General features: G+C 39.3%; 1 protein-coding gene and 1 long non-coding RNA gene across 10 annotated transcripts in view; one reads left to right on the top strand and one right to left on the bottom strand.

The window, feature by feature from the left end:
- The window catches only part of LOC137244275 (synaptic vesicle 2-related protein), a 2,198,928-nt gene that overhangs the window by 882,332 nt on the left and 1,294,339 nt on the right, over positions 1-22,257 (top strand). For 7 of the 9 annotated variants that reach the window (XR_010950874.1, XM_067773020.1, XM_067773025.1 and 4 more), the window contains one exon: positions 18,946-19,033. The exons of 1 other annotated variant lie outside the window; for it this stretch is intronic. Coding sequence is in view for 7 of the 8 variants with exons in the window: in XM_067773020.1 (XP_067629121.1) it covers positions 18,946-19,033 (88 nt within the window). In the remaining variant the exon portion in view is untranslated. The remainder of the gene's footprint in view (positions 1-18,945; positions 19,034-22,257) is intronic. One more of the 9 variants, XM_067773022.1, reaches the window with a different exon arrangement.
- On the bottom strand, positions 7,063-9,127 carry LOC137246640 (uncharacterized). Its single transcript, XR_010951621.1, has 3 exons — positions 9,001-9,127; positions 8,659-8,945; positions 7,063-7,192 (listed from the first exon to the last, which is right to left on the bottom strand). It is a non-coding gene; the product is annotated as an uncharacterized lncRNA (long non-coding RNA).

Genomic DNA, 22,257 nt, shown 5'->3' with positions numbered 1-22,257 from the left:
CTATATTGGTCTGTATCAAAATCCTTAAAAAATTGTTCTAAAATAATTGTTAGCGAAAAAAAACTTTAAAGCGAAGTAATAACTTAACCGGCTTATTTTTTGGACAAATTTTACTTACTGACAAATATTGTTTTAATAGAAATATGGTTCCAATAAAAATAACTGGCTTTTTAGTTAATGAAGGTTCTGAATGCGTAAGAGGAAACATTTTTACAGATCCAGTTAGTTTTTTCGATTATCCTCTTGACTCATTAAACACATTAAGTATTTGCAAAGCAAAAACATTAGAGAGGTTGGAACATATAATAAAACTAGACGATATACATTGCAAATGCTTTTGTCTGCCTGAGGAAGATCATTTCATCTTCATACCAATTTTGCATAAGTGTCATGTATGAAGTGGTGTAACGTGCGTGGACCTATTATTATTAATTATTTTATTAATTCAATTCATCAATTCATTAATTTGTTTATTCTAGATTAGCAAGTTGACATTTTCAGCAAAAATGCATTTCCCTAAATTATACACACCATTTGTGGGTGCGTTTAAATCGTTTGATACTGTAACAGTTGGTGAGTTAAAAAAAATACATAATTTTGAATACTATATATAACCCACTCCTATATATAACCCACTCCCCATACACTCAGAATAGACATGTTCTAAATAGTTATATTCTTATGAATTTCGATATTTTTGTTATGCATTCATCGTATATCATACATTTCTGTAATTAACTCCTTTTAAATTTTCCGCTCAAAGTGATGTAACTATAATTTTAAAAAGAATGGAAGACAAAATTGATTCAATCTCGGCTGATGTCAAAAAACTTAAAGAAATTGCTTGCCAACATACTGTAGCATTAGATTCTGTTTTGAAAACTATGAATGCGAAGTCAAAAGACCTAACACTTTCCCTATAAATTCCTTGTTGTAGCTGCAGGATTTCGGAGAAAACTGTGAAAATTACACTCATGTGGAAATAATAAGTATCTCACCCATGGTGGTAACAGAAACAGATAAAATTTTAATAACATATTTTTTTGCTTAGGTATCTTACATTAAACAAAAATTTGGAGGAATCGAGTTATACAAAATGTTGCAGGAAATTTTTCCAGATACACTCCAAGCTAAAATTAATTGGGATGGAAAAAAGGGAACGAAGCAATACAAAATTTCAAGCTATTCAACTATTTTATTTACAGAATGTGATTTAAATTCTTTAGGAAATAGAATTTAACTTTTTACAAATAACATTCGAAATACTTTTTATATTCATATACGTATGTATTTTCTAATCTTTTGGCAGTTTAAAAAAAATTGTTTTCAAATCTTATTTTTACAGATACCGACACAGGATTGGAAGTTACTTACTGTATCTCGGCCTACGGAGAAAGGTCAGTTCTACATCTTCCAAATAAACAAACAGGCGAAGGATATATTGTACACGCAGCTTGGAAAAATGTCCTTTGGTACAGGCAAAATTGATATGCGACTCAGGAAAAGAAGTCCCGAGGATAAAAATCCTAATACGCTGGAAGTGGGCGAAGTCGAAAAGGACATCAAAAGCTTAAGGGAAAAAAGACAGGTGGAGGTAGCCGCCGTCACCACGAAGGTGTTAGAAGAGGACGAACAGCCAGATGGTGCTGTGAGTCGAACAAAGGAACACCCGGCAAAACAGTTACAAGAGGCTGAAGAGAGCTTAGAGCACTCTAAACCAAAAGGGCAAGGGGAGGACGACGGCGTCACGACGAATGTGCTGGAGCTGGACAAACAGCCCCATGGTGCTGCGAGTCCTAAACATAAACCTCCAACACAGTAAAGTGGCGTCGAGCGAAGTCCTCCTAACCCTTCGGGAGGGTTCGTTTGACGTGGCGCTGATCCAGGAACCGTGGCTCATATCGGGAGGATAGGTTTCTGGACTTAGCGCGCGCGGATTTGGCGTTTACTATGCGCAAACGGAAGGATGGGTGTCAGCTGTAGTAATGGTAAGGAAACAGCTGCATTCATATATGCTGCCTAATTACACTACTGAGGACCTCGTAGTGGTGGCCGTTGCGCAAAGGAATAAGAAGGCACTTATCCTGGCATCCTGCTACATGGCCCATGCTGCGGAGCTTCCACCGATGGAGTGCAAGAGGCAAGTACAGGACGAAGGGCGCAAAGGGCGGGTGGTCATAAGCGCCCTTAGGCTTTTGATGTCCTTTTCGACTTCGCCCACTTCCAGCGTGTTAGGATTTTTATCCTCGGGACTTCTTTCCCTGAGTCGCATATCAATTTTGCCTGTACCAGAGGAAATTTTTCCAAGCTGCGTGTACAATATATCCTCCGCCTGTTTGTTTATTTGGAAGATGTAGAACTGACCTTCCTCTGTAGGCCGAGATACAGTAAGTAACTTCCAATCCTGTGTCGGTATCTGTAAAAATAAGATCTGAAAACAATTTTTTTTAAACTGCCAAAAAATTATAAAATACATACGTATATGAATATAAAAAGTATTTTGAATCTTATTTGTAAAAAGTTAAATTCTTTTTCCTAAAGAATTTAAATCACATTCCGTAAATAAAATAGTTGAATAACTTGAAGTTTTGTATTGCTTCGTTTCCCTTTTTCCATCCCAATTAATTTTAGGTAGGAGTGTATCTGGAAACATTTCCTGCAACATTTTGTATAACTCGATTCCTCCAAATTTTTGTTTAATGTAAGATACCTAAGCAAATAAATAGGTTATGAAAATTTTATCTATTTCTGTTACCACCAGTGGTGAGATACTTATTATTTCCACATGAGTGTGATTTTCACAGTTTTCTTCGCACTCCTGCAGCTACTACAAGGAATTTATAGGGAAAGTTTTAGGTCTGTTGGCTTCACATTCATAGTTTTTAAAACAGAATATAATACTACAGTATGTTGGCAAGCAATTTCTTTAAGTTTTTTGACATCAGCCGAGATTGAATCAATTTTGTCCTCCATTCTTTTTAAAATTATAGTTACATCACTTTGAGCTGAAAATTTAAAAGGAGTTGATTACAGAAATGTATGATATACGATGAATGCATAACAAAAATATCGAAACTCATAAGAATATAACTATTTAGAACATCTTTATTCTGAGTGTATGGGGAGTGGGTTATATATAGGAAAAGCGGTGTATTCAAAAACATGTATTTTTTTTTTTAACTCACTAACTGTTTCAGTATCAAACGATTTAAGCGCACCCACAGATGGTGTGTATAATTTAGGGCAATCCATTTTTGCTGCTGAAAATGTCAACTTGCTAATCTAGAATAAACAAATTATTGAATTGATGAATTGAATGAATAAAATAATTAATAATAATAGGGCCACGCACGTTACACCACTTCATACATGACACTTATGCAAAATTGGTATGAAGATGAAATGATCTTCCTCAGGCAGACAAAAGCATTTGCAATGTATATCGTCTAGTTTTATTATATGTTCCAAACTATCTAATGTTTTTGCTTTGCAAATACTTAGGGCCGATTTCACCAACTCGACTAAGGCTAAAACTTAGTTGTGACTTAAGTTAGTCCTGATTTGCGGCTTAGTTTTTTTTCGGTTTCACCAACTTAGTTACTTAACGAAATTGACATACAACAACCCTATCAGCTGTTTTATACATAGTAGTATTTTTTGCTACTCTTTAATTTCACGCAACCCAATCCATTTGAAGTATTGTCAGTTACGGCTGTCAGTTGCGTATTGGCAACTTTTAAAATTATAATAAAAATAATATTTCATATGCGGGTGTAAGCGGTTTTGGTAGTTATTTAATGTATGAGAGTGGTACAAGTGGTTGCTACCTGCAAGCTTTCTGAATTCAATTGGCGCTAACACTGAGGCGACACTTGTGCACATGCATCCAGGTAATGTGCCACAGAAGCAAGCAATGAAAGAGTAACTAACACGTTGTATCTCGGTAAACTTATATTCGGTGCTGCGAGAATACTATCAAAAGAAGGATCAACAGGTACCCGAGGCCGCAACTGAGCCAAGTACATCCATTGAAGAAAGAGAGCCAAGCAGTAAAAAGCAGAAACTAAGCGAAGATGATGCGGATAAGTAACATTGAATAAACGATTAGACAGGCTTGATCTGTATAAAAATATTGCCAAAAACACTTGGAGAATTCTCCAAAGCCTTTCTGGTCTTGTTTACAGAACGACCTAAATTTGTATGCTCAAAAACCTCGGACAGGTTTTCGCCATTACAGCACAATAAAACCTTGCTAGCTGTAATAACTTAACTCTTTTTTTTCTGCAGCAAATTCGGGCGCAACATCAAGCACTGTTACAACAACAGCAGCGTCCCCTAATAGCGACAGCACCGGCGATTATAGCGAAACAAATAACCCATCTGCAACAGTTCCAGCAGCACCGGCGCAGAAATGGCAGATAGAAAACCGGCGTGCATGTGAGTTAATGCGCGTCACTTTTGATGCACTTGTCATAGCAGCAAAGGAACACCCAAGTAACATCGTGCAAGCTTTATTACACTTTGTAAAACCTTCACGCCCAATAGTGTTGTACAGTCTTAGCAAGGAATTGTTAATGGACTTGTATGTAGAGCTGAAAACCAACTGTAATGTCACACATTTGCATTTTACTTGGAATTGGTTATGTTACTATCAAATATTGCCCAATCGCACACATCCTGAAGTAAATATGAATGGTAATAGTGGTTACCTCTTGACTGGTTATAACATAGGCTAACATTCTTGGTTTATTTATAATGTGTAAACAATTATATTCAAATTAATAATATATCGGACGAATATATACCACGGTTTTAAGTTGACTTTTGCTGTAATTCTTTTTAAATTGGTTTTACTTCTTTTAATTGGAAATAAAATCCACATTCACACCGTTTGGGTGTACCCTTTTCCAGCCACATCCAATTAACATAGCGATTACCCTTACCTAAAAAGAATAGTTGCAAAAAACTAAATACAAAGCATAGTTGGTTGCTCTTTAGGGCCAGGCCCACGTTTTATGATTGTATCGAGTAGCAAGGGATTTGAGGATTTTATTACGGCTCTGGATTTTCGGAACAATGTCGGCTGCGTGCTCACCAAAATGTAGATCCTGATCAAACGTCACACCCAAGATTTTGGGGTGTAGGACAGTCGGTAGCGTAGTGCCATCGGCGTGGATGTTCAAAATGGTCGACATTTGGGAAGTCCATGTTGTAAATAAGGTCGCGGAAGATTTAGTCGGGATCAGGGAGGTAGCCGTTTATTCTGTTGCAGAGCTCATCGATCTGTGGGCCTGGGTCTGTGGCCATTATTGTGTAGTCATCGGCGTATGAAAGGATAGTGACTCCTTCTGGTGGTGAAGGTAGCTTAGATATGTAGAAATTAAACAAAAGAGGGGATAGAACACCACCCTGTGGCACCCCTTGTTTAATTCTTCTTGGTTTTGATGTTTCGTTTCTAAATTGCACCGATGCCTGCCGACCACCCAGATAATTTGCGGTCCACCTGGTCCGCCGGGAAGTGGGGCCGGATTTCGGGAATTCTCCCGGCGGGAATGAAACGTGCCGAGGCGGATCCAATGACCTTACGGAAGGCACGCTCCCCTTGGCGGACATCAGTCGGGATAGGGAGGGCAGCAAAGCGGTTGTCTGTAAAGCATTTATATTCCCATTTTTCCTTTTTTGAAGTTTATGAAAGTGCGTTTTTCAGTGACGATGAAGTCGGCGGTACGCTCGAGCGAAATAAGTATGGGCAGGTGGTCGGATGCGAATGTTACCATCGGCTGCCAGTTGACGCAGTTTACGAGTTCTGCGCTCACGATTGAGATATCTGGCGAGCTGTGACAGCTTCCTACCATACGTGTGGGGGCGTCTCCGTTTATTGTGCAGAACGTCGTTTCTTCTATTTGATCAGCCAACATCTCACCCCTACTGTCCGCCCGCAAGTTTGAATGCCATAGATCGTGATGGGCATTAAAGTCGGCTAAGATAATGCGATTGTTGCCAGTGAGTAAGGCGCTGAGGGATGTAGATGTTGATGATTTCTAGGCTTGCATCGCCTGACCGGACAGAAAGGCCTTGACGTTCTAAGACATTGTCCCAGCGGTCAATGCCAGGATCAAATATATGATATTGCACAGAGTGGTGTATGATAAACGTGAGGCCGCCTCCATTTCCGCTCATGCGATCTTTTCTGTGGACATTATACCCAGAACAGGTTTGCAGACCTTGCTGTGAGTTTAGTCTCTTGAAACGCAGCAATGCGGATGTTGTGCCGCTTCATGAAATCGACTATCTCCGTGATCTTCCCAGTTAGTACATTACAGTTTAACTGCAGAATTCTGAAGTGCATAGGGGGAGACGTCGCCACTCTTGGAGTAAGTGACGGGTGACTACGCCTGGGTTGAGGAAGGCCAGGACGCAACTGCTGTTGTTGCCCTGGGACTGGGCGTCCTTGGGCAAGCATTGGGGTACCCGGTAGATTGGGGTTTGCGACCTGGCAACATGGCGCAATGAAACCCCTCGGGGGTTGCCGTCGCGGAGACGCTAAAGCGTAGACTACGGTATGCCCTTGGACGTGAACAGCAAGGAGCCACGAAAGATTTATAAGAGTTACGTGGACGTCGGGTTTTGGGATCAAGCCCAGAACAACCTGTCCGATACAACCATCCCTTACACGAGACACACTGAACAGAGTATGACCGTCCTAAAAATATTCCTTTCCGGCAGACGCAGCAAAAGCATTTCTCAGGACCGGGGTCAGGAGGCGGACCCGGATTGGATTCGATACCTTCCCAGAGCAAGAGAATATGGAGCAGTCCCGCTGCAAGGAGCTGCTGGGAGGATGCAAATTTGTGGGAGGGACGCAGCAAATTAAATGGGGTTACACTGAAATGACAGTCCTTCGTCAGAAAAATTCCGAATCGCTCCGGTACATAGAACCGACTGCCTTGGGAAGCAGTCACTAAATATAATCAACATAAATTACAGTGTTTATAAAGTATTAAATTATTATTATTATTTGTGAATTTATTTGGTAACTTTTTTATTAATAAAAATATATTTGCGTTTATTTAAAAGTAATAAGTTTATACAGGAGCTTTCTCAACCAATTTTAACCAATGACCGCATTAGCAGCGTTTTGATGTACCTTTTTGCAGCCACTTCCATTGCACATAAGTTTGATCTTCTTCGCCTGGAAATAATATAAAATAAATGTTTAGTATGTTAAAAAAATAGTTTTTGTTCGCTGGTGCTATTTATTCTTCACTCACAGATGCAACATTTTAGTGAGCACGCAGCCGCAATTGTCCCGAAAATCCAGAGCCGTAATAAAAGCCTCAAATCCCTTGCTGGCAGTACCTGGGGAAAAGATAAAGAAACGCTCATTACTACATACAAAGCAATTGGCCAGCAGTTTACGTGCTACGCGTCACCCATATGGTCGGCCAGCCTAAAAATGACTCCACTGGAAGAAGCTACAGGCCTGCCAAAATACTTTTCTCAGAATCGCCACGGGCTGCCTTCTTTTGTCCCCAGAACACCATCTACATAATGAGGCGAGAATATTCCCCATCAGGGAGAGAAATGAGATGCTAACCAAACAGTTCCTGTTGAATACCCAGAAACCTGAGCATCCCAACAGACATCTGATTGATGAGCCAACACCGCCTAGGGGCTTAAGGAGTCATCTCCGTAAGCATTTTGAGGAAATACGGCACCTGAGAACTCAGCCGTATGAATGAGGGTTATTAAAAGCGTTGGTTCCAAGAGGGGAGAAGAAGACGGGGCGGTTGCTGATGCTCGGCATTGCTACCAACTCAACTACGGAGATTGTAGTCATGAGTGGAAGCGGCCGTATGAGCTGGTGGCGCCGTGGGGCGTGGCTTGTTGAGCAGCAGAGCTGCTGAAAGGTAGTGAGGGGTGCTGAGGCGTAGACTACGGGGCGCCCTTAGGGTTCGATACCTTCCCGGAGCAGGAGTATGGCGCAGTCCCGCTGCAGGTAACAGTCTAGTTGAGGGGTCGACCGCTAATATGCGTCCAAAAATATCGAGAGGTGTCAAACGACGCGTCTTGACATCAGTATTAATAATCCGAAGGCCGAAAGTAAGAATTTTAACTCGTTCAAAAGATATTAACGAAAAACAGAAATATTTCCCGCGGGTCCCTCCGAAACCAGGGGTGGGATCCATCGTATTTTTGCGCAGAACACCTCTCTGTATTGGCGGCCTTCGGCCGCGCTTATAAAAAATTACCCTGGGTGGGTCCAACACCGGTTTGTAGACCAAAACTATATCCACGCAAAACACTTATGTTCACAACTTTTTTTTGTGGGTACACAACGTTACAACAACCACATGAAAATCGCCCACTTCAACTGCAAATATCTCAGAACTGAGATACAATTTTTATTTTCCGCCTTCGGATTATTATTTTCGAGATTATTCGCATCTTTTGATACCTCTCTCGATATTTTTGGTAGCGTATTAGCAGTCGACCCCTCAACTAAACTTTTACCCCGCTGCAAGGATCTGCTGGGAGGACGCAACAAATTAAATGGGATTAGACTGAAATGAAGCCGGACAGCACCGGCTGCCTTGGGAAGCGTTTATAAATAAATATAGAGATATTGTTTTCCAATTGCTATTCACGCATATTCACCTGGGGAATTGATTTTAACATGGGTGCAGTCCATTGCCCCAATTACACGCGGAAAATTTGCCCTTTCTTTAAAAGCAGCCTGTGTTTCCAAGCGCTCCTGTTTCGTTTGAGGAAATTTCACAAAATCTGGTTGCAAGGATACTAGATGGTAGGAAACTAGCGTAATTGCACGTGAGGCACTTGCTTTTGAAACTCCGGAAAGGGCTGCCACAATTTGCTAAAAAGATCCTGGAGCATAGAACCGGAGTGCGATGAAAAATATTTGGTGTGGCTGCATTGCGTTGTTGCTGTAAACGGAGAAGTAATTTAGGGCAACATTTATAAAATATGATGTAAACTTACCGAGCTTCAAGATAAATTTTGTCTTTCATTAAAGAAAAAACCAACCAAGCAGCACCTTTGCACATAAGAAATCGTTCGCGAAAGTCAACATCGTCATAATAATGAAACAAGTCAGGACGCTCTTTAATTTTTATTTTTCGTCGAAGCACGATTACCTGCAGAGCTTCAAAATCGCAATCACTTTCACCAGAATCTCGAAGAGCCATTAAATTTTTTACAAATTTTCCACCGAGAATACAAATGAGCCTCTTCAGAGAAATTACAGATGTCAACAATAGCGGGGTTGCTATATTTGCATAATGAAATAAGTATAAATAGTGCCATTTAATTCAACTCAAAATTTGTACTACAGCAACACTGTTGAAAGTCGAGAATAAGCCAGCTAACAGGTAGGCTAATTTGCGACTTAGCTAAGCATTGGTGGTGAAACAGAAAAATTAAAAAATATGACTTAACTAAGTTAAGTCGAGTTGGTGAAACCGGGCCTTAATGTGTTCAATGAGTCAAGAGAATAATCGAAAAAATTAACTAGATCTGTAAAAATGTTTGCTTTTACGCATTCAGAACCTTCATTAACTAAAAAGCCAGTTATTTTTATTACTGGCATATGCTGATTACATTGATATCATCGGCCTAAACACCCGCGCTGTTAGTTCTGCTTACTCCAAACTGGAAAAATCGGTAAAGATGGGTTTGATGGTGAATGAGGACAAAACGAAGTAGCTGCTGTCATCGAGCAAAGAATCAGCGTATATGCGCCTTGGCAACCACGCTACTGTTGGCAGCCATAATTTCGAAATAGTAAAAGACTTCGTTTATTTGGGAACCAGCATCAACACTAGCAACAACATCAGCACTGAAATCCCGCGAAGATTCAATCTTGCCAATAAATGCTACTTTGGACCAGGTAGGCAATTGAAAAGTAAAGTCCTCTCTCGGCGAACGAAAATCATACTCTACAAGTCACTTATCGTACCCGTCCTGCTATATGGGGCAGAAGCATGGACCATGACAACAGCAGATGAAGCGGCTTTGGGAGTGTTCGAGAGAAAAGTTCTTCGAAAGATTTATGGACGTCTACGCGTTGGTGATGGCGAGTACCGAAGAAGATTTCATGATGAGCTGTACGAGCTATACGCAGACATCAACATAGTCCAGCGAATTAAAACGCAGCGGCTGCACTGGCTAGGCCATGTTATGCGAATGAAAGATGATGCTCCGGCCAAGAAAGTGTTTCTATCGGAACCCGCCTATGGAAGCAGAGGTAGAGGGCGGCCCCCACTCCGTTGGAAGGACCAGGTGGAAAACGATTTAAACTCCCTTGGTGTGACCAATTGGCGCCGTTTGGCGGAGCGAAGGAGCGACTGGCGCGCCTTGTTGGACGGCCATAACCGTTTAGACGGTTAAGCGCCAATTAAGTCAGTAAGTAAGTTATTTTTATTGGAACCATATTTCTATTAAAACAATAATTGTAAGGCGACTTTACGGATAGTATCAATTCATCGAATTTGTACTTAGAATACACATTATCTTTGCCGGGTTTTCCTAAAAAAACGAAATCGGGCTCATTAGGTGACTTGTGCAAAACTCTTTCTAGTATTCTGTTATTTATTTGCTGCCCAATTTTAGAACCTTTTTTACAGTCCCTTTTTAATGTTTGCAGAAAGTTCTCAACCTTATAAGCCGAGTAGTTTTCGACAATACCGTAGGTTTGAACACAATATTTTAAATGCAATAAGTTATGAACATTGTAGCTAACTCTATGGTTACCAAAAGCCTTTCCAAAATTGGGAACAAAAGCCTCAATTAAATGCTAAACGAACTCCAAGTTTGCTTGACTCTTTGCCGGGCAAGAAACTAAACGGTATGCAGTGTGGAGTAAGAGAAAGAGTTTATATATATCTTTATCTAATATCCCTTTAAATACTACAATGCCTGTATAAAGAATTATTTGACAAAATTCTGTTGCCTTACATCTATGAATTTCATCAAAAGCTGTAGCTTTTCGCGAAAATCTTTTGGGGTATTTTTCGAAACACAGATCATACGCCTATTAAGCTGCAACTTTTGTGAGGCAGTCAGCCTTGACTTGTTATGCTTTCCTTTAAGCACCAAAATCGAATTTGTACTTAGAATACACATTATCTTTGCCGAGTTTTCCTAAAAACACGAAATCGGGCTCATTAGGTGACTTGTGCAAAGCTCTTTCTAGTATTCTGTTATTTATTTGCTGCCCAATTTTAGAACCTTTTTTACAGTCCCTTTTTAATGTTTGCAGAAAGTTCTCAACCTTATACGCCGAGTAGTTTTCGACAATACCGTAGGTTTGAACACAATCTTTTAAATGCAATAAGTTATGAACATTGTAGCTAACTCTATGGTTACCAAAAACCTTTCCAAAATTGGGAACAAAAGCCTTAATTAAATGCTAAACGCACTCCAAGTTTGCTTGACTCTTTGCCAGGCAAGAAACTAAACGGTATGCAGTGTGGAGTAAGAGAAAGAGTTCATATATATCTTTATCTAATATCCCTTTAAATACTACAATGCCTGTATAAAGAATTATTTGACAAAATTCTGTTGCCTTACATCTATGAATTTCATCAAAAGCTGTAACTTTTCGCGAAAGTCTTTTGGGGTATTTTTCGAAACACAGATAATACGCTTATTAAGCTGCAACTTTTGTGAGGCAGTCAGCCTTGTACTTGTTATGCTTTCCTTTAAGCAACACAATTTTCTTTTGACTCCAAGGTCAAGTAAATGCTTAACATCCAGTGGAAACTGGGAAATCATTCGAATTCCCAACGTTTCCAAAGGATGTATTTCATTTTGAAACAAGGGTTGGTGAAACGATTAATTTTTTCGCATTCTAAAGTCTTCATCACTTCTTTTTGTTGCTATATTAGTACTATAACTTAAACGCTTATTTTTATAGAAGGCTATCTGCTCACATTTCGAACACCCTACAGCGGAAGTGTGGCCAACCGTTCCAGTAAGAAAAGCTCGAGCAGAAGTGTCGAATATAAAATGCCTTATTTCAAGGCTACACAACTTTTCACCGATTAACACACCATGGTTTTTAATGTCACAATATTCTTTGGTGAATTCACATAAAAAATGTCGCACGTCTTTGGTTTTTGAACGGCCAATGTAACTACCTATTAAAAATAGACTTTCTCGTTCGGGTAGTCCACAACAAATTGGTCACAATGTCTTTGAAGAACTTGTAGCGATTGGAATCCCATCCACAAATATATCAATTTTTATATTTTCGCTTGAAAACAAATTAACATCAGGTAAATGTAAAGCTAAAATTAAAGTATTCCCCAGCTGCATATCAAAGATTAAAAGTTCATTATTGGAATGAGTTCCCAATAGGGTTTGCATGCATAAAGGAATGTTTAAACCTCCATTATTTAATGTGCTCCGGAGTTCACCATACGCTTTTTGGGTGATTTGGTTTTTTACAACCCATACCGCCACTTTTTTGGAAATAATTTCATTTTCTAATGAGGCATTTCAGGATGTGCATCTGGAGCACCTATTTCACAATTTACATCTGCAGCGAAGGCAGAATTTGCAAATGGCGGCTCCTCAACCGGTTCACTCGTCAAAGCGTCACCTTCATTATGCCTATTAATGTCTTTCTTTACAAGGCGTTTATAATGACGCTTTGAGTATAAAGTATATATTATTAATCTTACTTTTTTTAATTTTCGTTAGTTTTATATTAGTTTCAGTTGAGTTTTAATACCTTTTAGTATTTTCTTTGTTTTAAAATAACAAGACGTAAGCGTACGCTGTTACTTCACCAAAACCCGAACGCATAATGGCACCGCGAGCGCAATCAGCAGTTTGACGGCACAACGAAATGACACGAGAATCATCGAACGGTAACGAACATACAACAATTTTTTCTTGCTCCTAATGGAGCAATAAATTAGTGCTCCTTTTTACAATTACTCCAACCATTTTTGCTGGGCGGGCTCCATGGCGGAACGATACAAGGTGGCAGCATGGAACAGCTGATTATAAACCTTTTTTATTTGATTTGATATATCAACTTCCGGCGTAGTACGATTTTGACATTTGTCCATCGAATTTACAAAAACAAAGTACATGGGATTTTTATTTATGTTTGTAAGTACATATGTCTCCATGCTGTCACCTTGTATCGTTCCGCTATGGCGGGTACATACAACTTCTCTTTGCATATCATTACTCATACAATACAAACTCAGTGGCGTGTAGTACAGTGGATGCTAAGACAGTATCAGTATATCTGTACAAATTACTTACGTGTGAATGCACCCATGCAGGACTCTACAAGGAACATTCTTCAAAAGACGCATAGATCAAAAAAGTTTTACATCATCAGCGTACATTAAAATTTTGGAATATTTTATTGTGGTACAGATATCATTAATAAATAACAAGAACAGAATTGGACGGAGATGACGGCCCTGTGGTATGCCAGAGGGAACATTAATAACATTTGAAAGAGTATTTTTAAACATTAATTTTTGCGTTCTACCGTAGAGATACGAAGAGATCCACTGGGTGAGACCAGGTTGGAAGCCAAGTCGATCTAGTTTGGGGATAGAAATGGAAAATGTTAGCTGATTAGTAAAATAGGCTTCAAATATCTTTGGGATGGCAGACAATTTTGCAATTCCTCTATAATTTTCTACTGCTGTTTTTATGAAGGGGTATAAGAGAAGATTCCTGCCAAGCAGCACGAAAACACCATGTTTTAGGAACATATTAAATAAGTCAGCTAGGGGCTGATAAATATGTTCAGCGCATTTTTTAAGAAAACATGTGGGAATAAGTTCAGGATCGTATTTGTAAGAGGCTAAATGTGAAAAAACTCCTCGAGATATATTGCTGGAATATTAGTTGCGTTAAGTGATTTAAGTTGATACGGGTATTCATTAGACAGAGGAATTAATTCAGCGGAATAGTTAGAATTGAGAAATTTTGCAAAGAAGTTGGCAATATCTGGATCGTCGCTACAGAAATCATCACGGTATTTCATACCAGAAGGAAACCCTTTAACCCTGCTTTTAGAGTTTACGAAATCATAGAAAGCTTTCGGATTGCAAGTTATTTTCTTTATCATCGTACAGAGATAGATATTGTAACACTTTTTGTTTAATTCAAAATATTTATGACGCAATATATAGTACTTCAAGTAGTCAGAGTGTGAACCTGTCTTCTTGTAAAGCTTGCAGGAACGCGATTTTTTATTTTTTAAAGATTTCAGGTCTTTGGTGAACCATATATGGACTAGTTCAGTGGAAACCCGTTTACGCTTAGGTACTTGTCCTTCTAGAATAGCGTGAATGATTGTATTGAAGTCAGAAACGTTTTTGTAAATATCTGCACCGTATTTGGGCCAAACTACTGTAGATAAAATTTGGTTAAGTTTATTAAAATTAGCCTTCGCGAATTCAGCATGAACGATGGTATCTTCAACCTCTTTGGCGGTGATGGTAATTGGGGACGCGCTGTGTTTCTGCTTGTGTGTGCTTCTAAATGCATTACGTATTGCGGCAGAAATCGCTCGCGCATTTTTGGTGATGCATATTTTGTCATTGTGCTTAGTCGGGTTCGATAGGGACTTTACGGTAGCTTAGCCACACCGGCAGAGAGGTTACAATTATTTAAGTGCTCCTCCCATTTCGCCCGCTTGTGTTTATCCACAAGCAATCTGATGCGTTTGTTTATATCCCTTATTTGGGGTTCGTCGGAGTTGTGCTGTCGTATAAGGTCACGCTTTTACTAGAGTTTCGACCTCCGCTGGTAAATTTGGACGGATTTACGGTATTTTTCCGGCGGGAATGAAATGATCCGAAGCGGATGCGATGACCTTGCAGAAAGCATGCTCCTCTTGACGGGCATCAGTGGGGATAGGGAGGGAGCAAAGCGAATGTCTATGTAAGTTTGGTAATCTTTCCACTTTCCTTTTTTGAAATTGATGAAAGAGCGTTTTTCAGTAGTGATGAATTCTTGCGCAATTGTAAACCCCATCAGTGACTATTATTGTTATAATTATTATTATTAGGCCTGGAAGCACTGCGACCTTTGTGTAAATCTATTGTGCATGGCCTTTAAGCCTAATTTTGTATGTGTAGGCTTTTATTATATTTAAGTACCTCTTCAGGCTTTTTACTCCATATCACATACTCCATTAGGAGTCACACCACCTAGATGTGCGAGTCTATCCCTTGCCAGAGCGACACATTCGAAGAGAATGTGAACCGGCGTTTCATCTTCCAGGTCACAGAAACGACTTATTTGAGTATCGGATAAATTTAACTTAATTAGGTGATACCGTAGACTACAGAGTCCGGTATAGTTCCCAGTGAGGGTTGGTTGGTCCTGCCTGCTTAGATTTATTAGTTTGGCTGATACTTTCGTTGCCGCAAGTATAAACCGTTTGGGCTGCCTTTGCCCTGGGCAGTCAATCCAGTGACGTCTGAATTGTTTTGCTTTCCAGTTACTTATGGTTTCCCTAGTGTGTGCTTTTATGAGTCCACAGAAGGTCTCTGGACTATAGAATGCTGCTGTAGCACCCTGCTTAGCTAGGTAATCTGCATGTTCATTACCTTCATGTCCCTGGTGTTCGGGAATCCATCCTAGCAAAACTTTGTTTTTGCTCCCAGGTTATTAAGGATTTCAATGCAGTCATCCATCAGTTATCGCACCACCCCTCTATGATGCGAAGGTCTTGTTGCACGCGATCTGACATTGTTTCCTCCTGCATCCCTGTGACACAGATAACTAGGTCATCTGCATAACCTTGTGTATCAAATCTCTTGGTTTTCAGTAGCTGAAGCAGGTAAGCTATGACCAGAGTTAACAGGAGAAGGGAGAGCATACTCCCTTGTGGGCATCCTCTTTTGACCGCAAATGATTCAGTTGTCCCTCCTAATTCCAAAAGAATTTTTCTACTATTTAGCACCCATCGTATAATCCTTATGTCCTTGTCAATCATAGCTTGTTCGATAGCTTGATGTGTTGTCAATAAAGCACAGGGGCTATAGTTTTTGTTTCTAAAGCCTTATACATTTTTACCGTGATAGCCGTCTCCGTGCATTTCCCTGACTGGTAGATGAACTGATTCCTATACAGAAGGGCTTCCCTGACTTGGTATAAATATTACCTTAACCTCTGTCCACCTGTTTGGAATATGGCCAAGCAGCAGTGATATAAAGTGAATAAGGCTGGAGCTATATGATTTATCAATTCCTGAAACAGACAAGGATAGACCACATGCGCTCCTGTTGACATGAAAGGCCTGAAAGTAGAAAAGGCTCATTGCACTAATTTGACAGTGGTGAGCTTTTTTCTTTACCGCTGATGTTTGGAAAATATACCATTAAGGGTGATGATGCCTACTATGCGGAAAGTGAGTTTTATGTAAGAGTTTACATGTCTATTCCGGCTGTTTTTTTTTCAAAGTGCGAATAACATTTCTGATCTCTAGAAAGCGCTTTTTGTAGTCGAACCGCTGCTGGAAGATCAAATATTCTCACAGTGTTCTCTCCAGGTAGCCCTTTTAGATTGCACCGAAAGGTCGCAATCGGCCTGGTATTTTGGGAGCTTTTCAGCTCTATTTTGGTTTATTTGTTTATTGTCTGTATCCATAAATTACACCCACGAGTATGCGGGAAGGGAGGTCAGCTGGGACATAGCCCCAACATCCCAGTAAGACTAGATACAACCAGAGGGCGTCGGGTATATGGTGGCCACCGTTATAAGACACACTAACTTAGTGCTATTCGCCCGCCTCTAGATCCGCCATATTTGCTAATAAATCATGGAGTAACTTATTCAGGGTGGGACTCTTCGCCACGTATGACTGGTCTTGAGAATATCCTCTGGTTACAAGGATCTTGGCCCGAGTGAAAAACTGTATCCCCTACAGATGAGAGCTGGGAGAAGAAAGGAAATTGTTATAGGGAGGAGAAAAGGGTCGCCGCTCGCATTTGCTGCCAAAGCGTTACCAGGTGCCACCGCGAGGAGGCTTCGCCCCAATTTGGGGCGAGGGTGCAAGCACCTACGAGTCCACGTTTGGGTATGACGCGGATATGTGCAAGGAGAGATATCCCATCAACCCTGCATCAGTGACTAACTTATATTATATTATGAAATCTAAAATTATTGTGTATATCATAAATATTCGTGGAATTTACCTGTGGTGTAAATTTACATACTAATTAATCCAAAAATACAAATGAAAAATGGCTGGCCCTAAGGTAAGGGAAAACTATAGAATACAGGTGTTCCCAGAGTCAAATGGCTTTTAGAATTTTTTTATATTTGTGAAGGAGATAAGGGCCTTGTTCTGTATTTCGAATCGAAAGGAATGCGATTAGAAAGATGTCAAAAAAATTTTTTTTTTCAAATCCGAAAGAAAATTCTTTCCTTAAAACAGATACTTCAGTTCCATGATGCAATTACAAGGTGACTGACGTTGGCAGCTTCGCTTTCTAATCCGCCATCTTGAACTCCCACTCTGAAACTCAATTTGCCTCTTTGCGAAACTACTTTTTCATTCAGAGGAAAAATTGTAGTAAAAACCATTCAAATCAAATTTCCTGGAAAAGTATGCAACGACATCACTTTTTTCTCCAATTCTATTTTGAGTTGACTTTTATATAACTCAAATGCGTAAAATTTTGTATATAAAACATTTTATATTAAACGAAATTGTTTGAATTTTAATATTTCCGTCGAAAATAATGGCAAGATGTTTTTTAATAATAATTCTAATACATGTTTTAACAATTTTATGTTTCTGCTTAACTGCTGTTTCAGGATGCACGTTTTGCAGCTCAAAAGCAGGGGTGACTTTGGCTATGACGAGATAGTGACCCGTTTTGATATTGATTCTCGAATCCTGCGTATATTAAAAAGAATGAAAGCATGTGCCTTCCGCGTGTCGCGACATGGTCGATCTGGCTGCGTTGTTTTATATATCTGATGTTTGGGGGCGCAGATGAACACAACATTGAAGAACAATGTACACATTTCACCTCAGTATTGCGAAACATTCAAATAGAGCCATGAATCACACTATATGCACCAGAACAATTTCTTTCATGCACACTGCAATAAACATCGCATGATGCTGCTTCCATCGCATCTTTTAATAATTCTTTAATTCAGTACAAATGTGTTTTTATGTAGCAGTTGCATATGCAGCTCAAAACTCGCTCTGCATGAAAAAGTGTTAAAGCTCATACAGGTCATCACTATACCTCTTTCGATGTTGTCGTAGCGATAAGGACACTCCCCGAAGGCCTTGGGGAGTGTTATCGAGTTGATGGTCCTTTGCCGGATGCAGATCCGGTACCAAGCCCGACAACCTCGGGTACTATGTTATGACCACATGGGGACCTTCTAGGCCATTCCGCCCCCCCCCCCCCCCCCCCCCCCCCCCCCCCCACGAGGATCAATCCGTTAAGTAAAAAAAGAAAAAAATTGTTTCTAAAGTACTTTGAGCTAGCTTCCACAATTTCGTTATGGTAAACAAGCCTATATATGGCAGCAGTCGCAGTGACCTATATTCACTTTTTATTTTTATAAACAAATGACAAGATACTAGTTTCTTTACTATTTTGGATTAAATGCTTTGCTATAAAAAAGTACTCGATTTAATACTGTTTCACAAAGCGGCCTCTTCTGTTCTTCCCCTTTTCTCATCATTCGCATTAATTGGGAGCTTTGAAAATAAGCTGTCACTACATAGACCACCTTGTCGTTATTACATCATGCTTCAGTTCTATACCGGGAAACTTCAGATGATAAAATTATTAAAATAGTGAAAGAATGTAACCTGCGAAATGACGCGACAAGATTTGTAGTATCACATACTATATATAACACGTATTTACAAATATAACCGTTAATGCTCCATTCTATTTTATATTTCAGCGTAACACTCTATGCCGAATTTCTGCCTTCTAAACATAAAGGAAAATGCGTTGTTTTAATGGATGTGAGTTATCTTCACAGAAGTGAGGTAGTATAATTTTTATGTATAAATCGATTGCTAAGTGGGAAGTACGGTTGTTTCACTTGGGACCAGAATTCATCGAAAAAAGAGCAAATCTCAAATGAAATGGACCAAATGTTTGTATTCTTTATTTTTTCTACAAACAATACGGCAATTCACAAATGTTTCGATTAGTTATTTTAATTTTAAATTTCATGTTGTTTCCGTGGTTTCCTACAAAGAGTTTTGATTAAATGAATAGAAAACTTTTTGAATTGTATATGTATGTGGGACGGGAACACCGCAGTGGACGAAAGACCTAAACCTTCATAACTTAAAATACAACCTTAACATAGCAATTAAACAACTCTGCTTAACGAAGCGTCTTTTCGACAGAACAGTTTTGCAAGTTCAATTTTAAAACAGTTTCAGTTCTGTCCAGCTCGCGAATCATCACGCTTCAACACTTAAATATAATAGACAAAATAGTTTTAAACCTAAATCTAAGTGCTTATTAAATATATTAACTACAAAATAAACACCGTGGTGTGATGGTAGCGTGCTCCGCCTATCACACCGTATGCCTCGGGTTCAACTCCCGGGCAAAGCAACATCAAAATTTTAGAAATAAGGTTTTTCAATTAGAAGAAAATTTTTCTAAGCGGGGTCGCCCCTCGGCAGTGTTTGGCAAGCGCTCCGGGTGTATTTCTGCCATGAAAAGCTCTCAGTGAAAACTCATCTGCCTTGCAGATGCCGTTCGGAGTCGGCATAAAACATGTAGGTCCCGTCCGGCCAATTTTGTAGGGAAAAACAAGAGGAGCACGACGCAAATTGGAAGAGAAGCTCGGCCTTAGATCTCTTCGGAGGTTATCGCGCCTTACATTTATTTTTATTTATTTATTTTATAAAATAAACATTTAAATATGAAATAAACATTTGCTCACTAAATAAACATCTATTTTACTACAAATTGGTGTCAGAAAAAGGATTCGGTTCCTTACGCGAGTGGCCATGAGAAAATCGAGTGGCGAGAGAATAAAATACTTAACAATTTAAGTGACAGTGGCATGAATAAACGAAATATTCGTGTAAAGATTTCTGAAAAAATTTTCCCGATATGCTACTATCGTATGCAATCGAATTTCACCTACATACAGTGTGCTAATATATCTTTGTGAAAAGTGCAGCGTGACAGTGGCCGTATAACGCTTGTTTGTAAGGTTGTGTGAAGATGCTAAAAATCATACAATCCTTGTTGTTGTTGATAAACTAGAGTGGCAGATGCCGAATAACGCTAATTCTATGAATTTTAATTTGTGTGGCAGAGGCTGAAAGCACAAAATCCAGTGCATATTCAAAACATTTCGGAAAAGCTACAACTTTATTGAAAAGCACAGCGTGGCAGTGACCGTATAACGCTTGTTTGTAAGGTTGTGTGTAGATGCTAAAACGAATACAATCCTTGTTGTTGATGTACTAGCGTAGCACAGAGCGAATAGCGCTAATTCTACGAATTGTGATTTGTGTGGCAGTGGCTGAAAACACAAAAACAAGCGCATATTCGCATCATCCCAAAGCTGTAACAGCGATTGTGTCATTAATTAGACGAGAAGTTGTTTCGATCAATACGTTCGTTCGAAGTAACACAAGTGGTGCTAGAGAATAGAGTAGCTGTTGATTTGAGCAAAAGTCGTTCGGCAGGTTGCGAATACGAAGTCAGAAGAGGCGAACAGCAGATGAGTATCAGTAGGGTAGTAGATAAGAGAGTAAATGAAAGGAACATTAAATTCAAATACTGTCCTTAAAGACTGTATTTCTGTTTCACTTTATTTAACGTAACTTTGATTTTGGTAGAGTAGCTTATAATAAGACAAAACAGAAAATTCGAGTATCAGCGTATTTCATATGCAACCCTTGTTGTCTCAGTTTTTGGGTCTATGTAAAGTTTCAAACTCCATATATATGTACATACGTAAAATAATTTTGATTAAAAAAACATAATAAAACCGGATGGTGAAATTATATGTATTAATAATGAGTAAGGATTTAAAGTTTGTGTTCATTATATTAACAAGGAAGTACATATAAGAGAATCGAGTTGTAAAATTTTCAACGTATTGCGAAATATTTTGATTGTTTAATTAGTTTGAAAGAGAAAACCATAGCAAGACAATTGTTGATTTGGTGAAGAAGCACTTTGTAACTGAGGTGAATTAAAAATTATAGCACAGCGAACATTTTGTAACTAAGGTGAATTAAATTTATAACAAAACATGCATACATTTTAAGGTGAACCAACTATAGTAACTCATATGTGCTGAGGTAGATCCAAAATTATAGCACGGCAAACAAATACTTGTACACTCTTGTGAAAGAAAATAGTTTTGTAAAAGTTGTACGGTGAATATTTCAATATTCGTGTTCGCTATAGCATTGTATAATTTTAAATCGAAACAAATTTAATCATAGTCGATAGTTGGAGTGTGACGAGTCACAATGGATAGGGAAGATATTTTAAAGTTAAAAGTAGACGAATTAAAAGTAAAGTTAGCTGAGTTAGAGTTGTCGACTACAGGCCGGAAGATGACATTACAAGACAGTCTAATGGAGCATTACGGCCTAACTGTAAATAGTGAAGATGATGACAACGTTGACGAAGGCTCTCAATATGGCAACGCCGGCACATCACCTCCAAGTGAAGTCAGGTACGAAACATTTAGTCGCACGCCGCTTACTTTGCGAGATATTGCAGAGTCATTGACGTCTTTTAGCGGTTCGGGGTCTTTGTCGATCGAAGATTGGTTAGAGGATTTCAATGAAAATGCTGAAGCAGTTCACTGGAATCCTCTACACAAATTTATATATGCAAAAGAGCTGCTCAAATGTGCGACAAAACTTTTTATACGAAGTCAAAGAGGAATAACTAGTTTCGAGATGTTAGCGCAGGCATTAAGGTCGGAGTTTAGTATCACAGTGTCGGCTGTGGAGGTGCACCGAACGCTAAGAAATCAACGGAAGCGTCAAAATGAAGATTATAAAGAATACCTTTATAGTACAATGGAGTTGGGCAAACGAATTAAACTTGACGACGTGAGTTTAATTGAATAGTTTATAGAAGGCTTACCCGACTCACGGCAAAATAAAGCCAATCTATGCCAGGCAAAGACAATAAACCGATTTAAAAGAGCAAATTCGCGCTTACGAAAAAATACGATCCTGCCGCCAACAAGTGCTCACCTCGAATGTTATTC

The sequence above is a fragment of the Eurosta solidaginis genome, chromosome 3 (assembly GCF_040869045.1).
Source record: "Eurosta solidaginis isolate ZX-2024a chromosome 3, ASM4086904v1, whole genome shotgun sequence".
Taxonomy (NCBI): domain Eukaryota; kingdom Metazoa; phylum Arthropoda; class Insecta; order Diptera; family Tephritidae; genus Eurosta; species Eurosta solidaginis.
The sequence above is the reverse complement of the archived record's forward strand: the minus strand, read 5'-3'. Positions and strand labels throughout refer to the sequence as shown.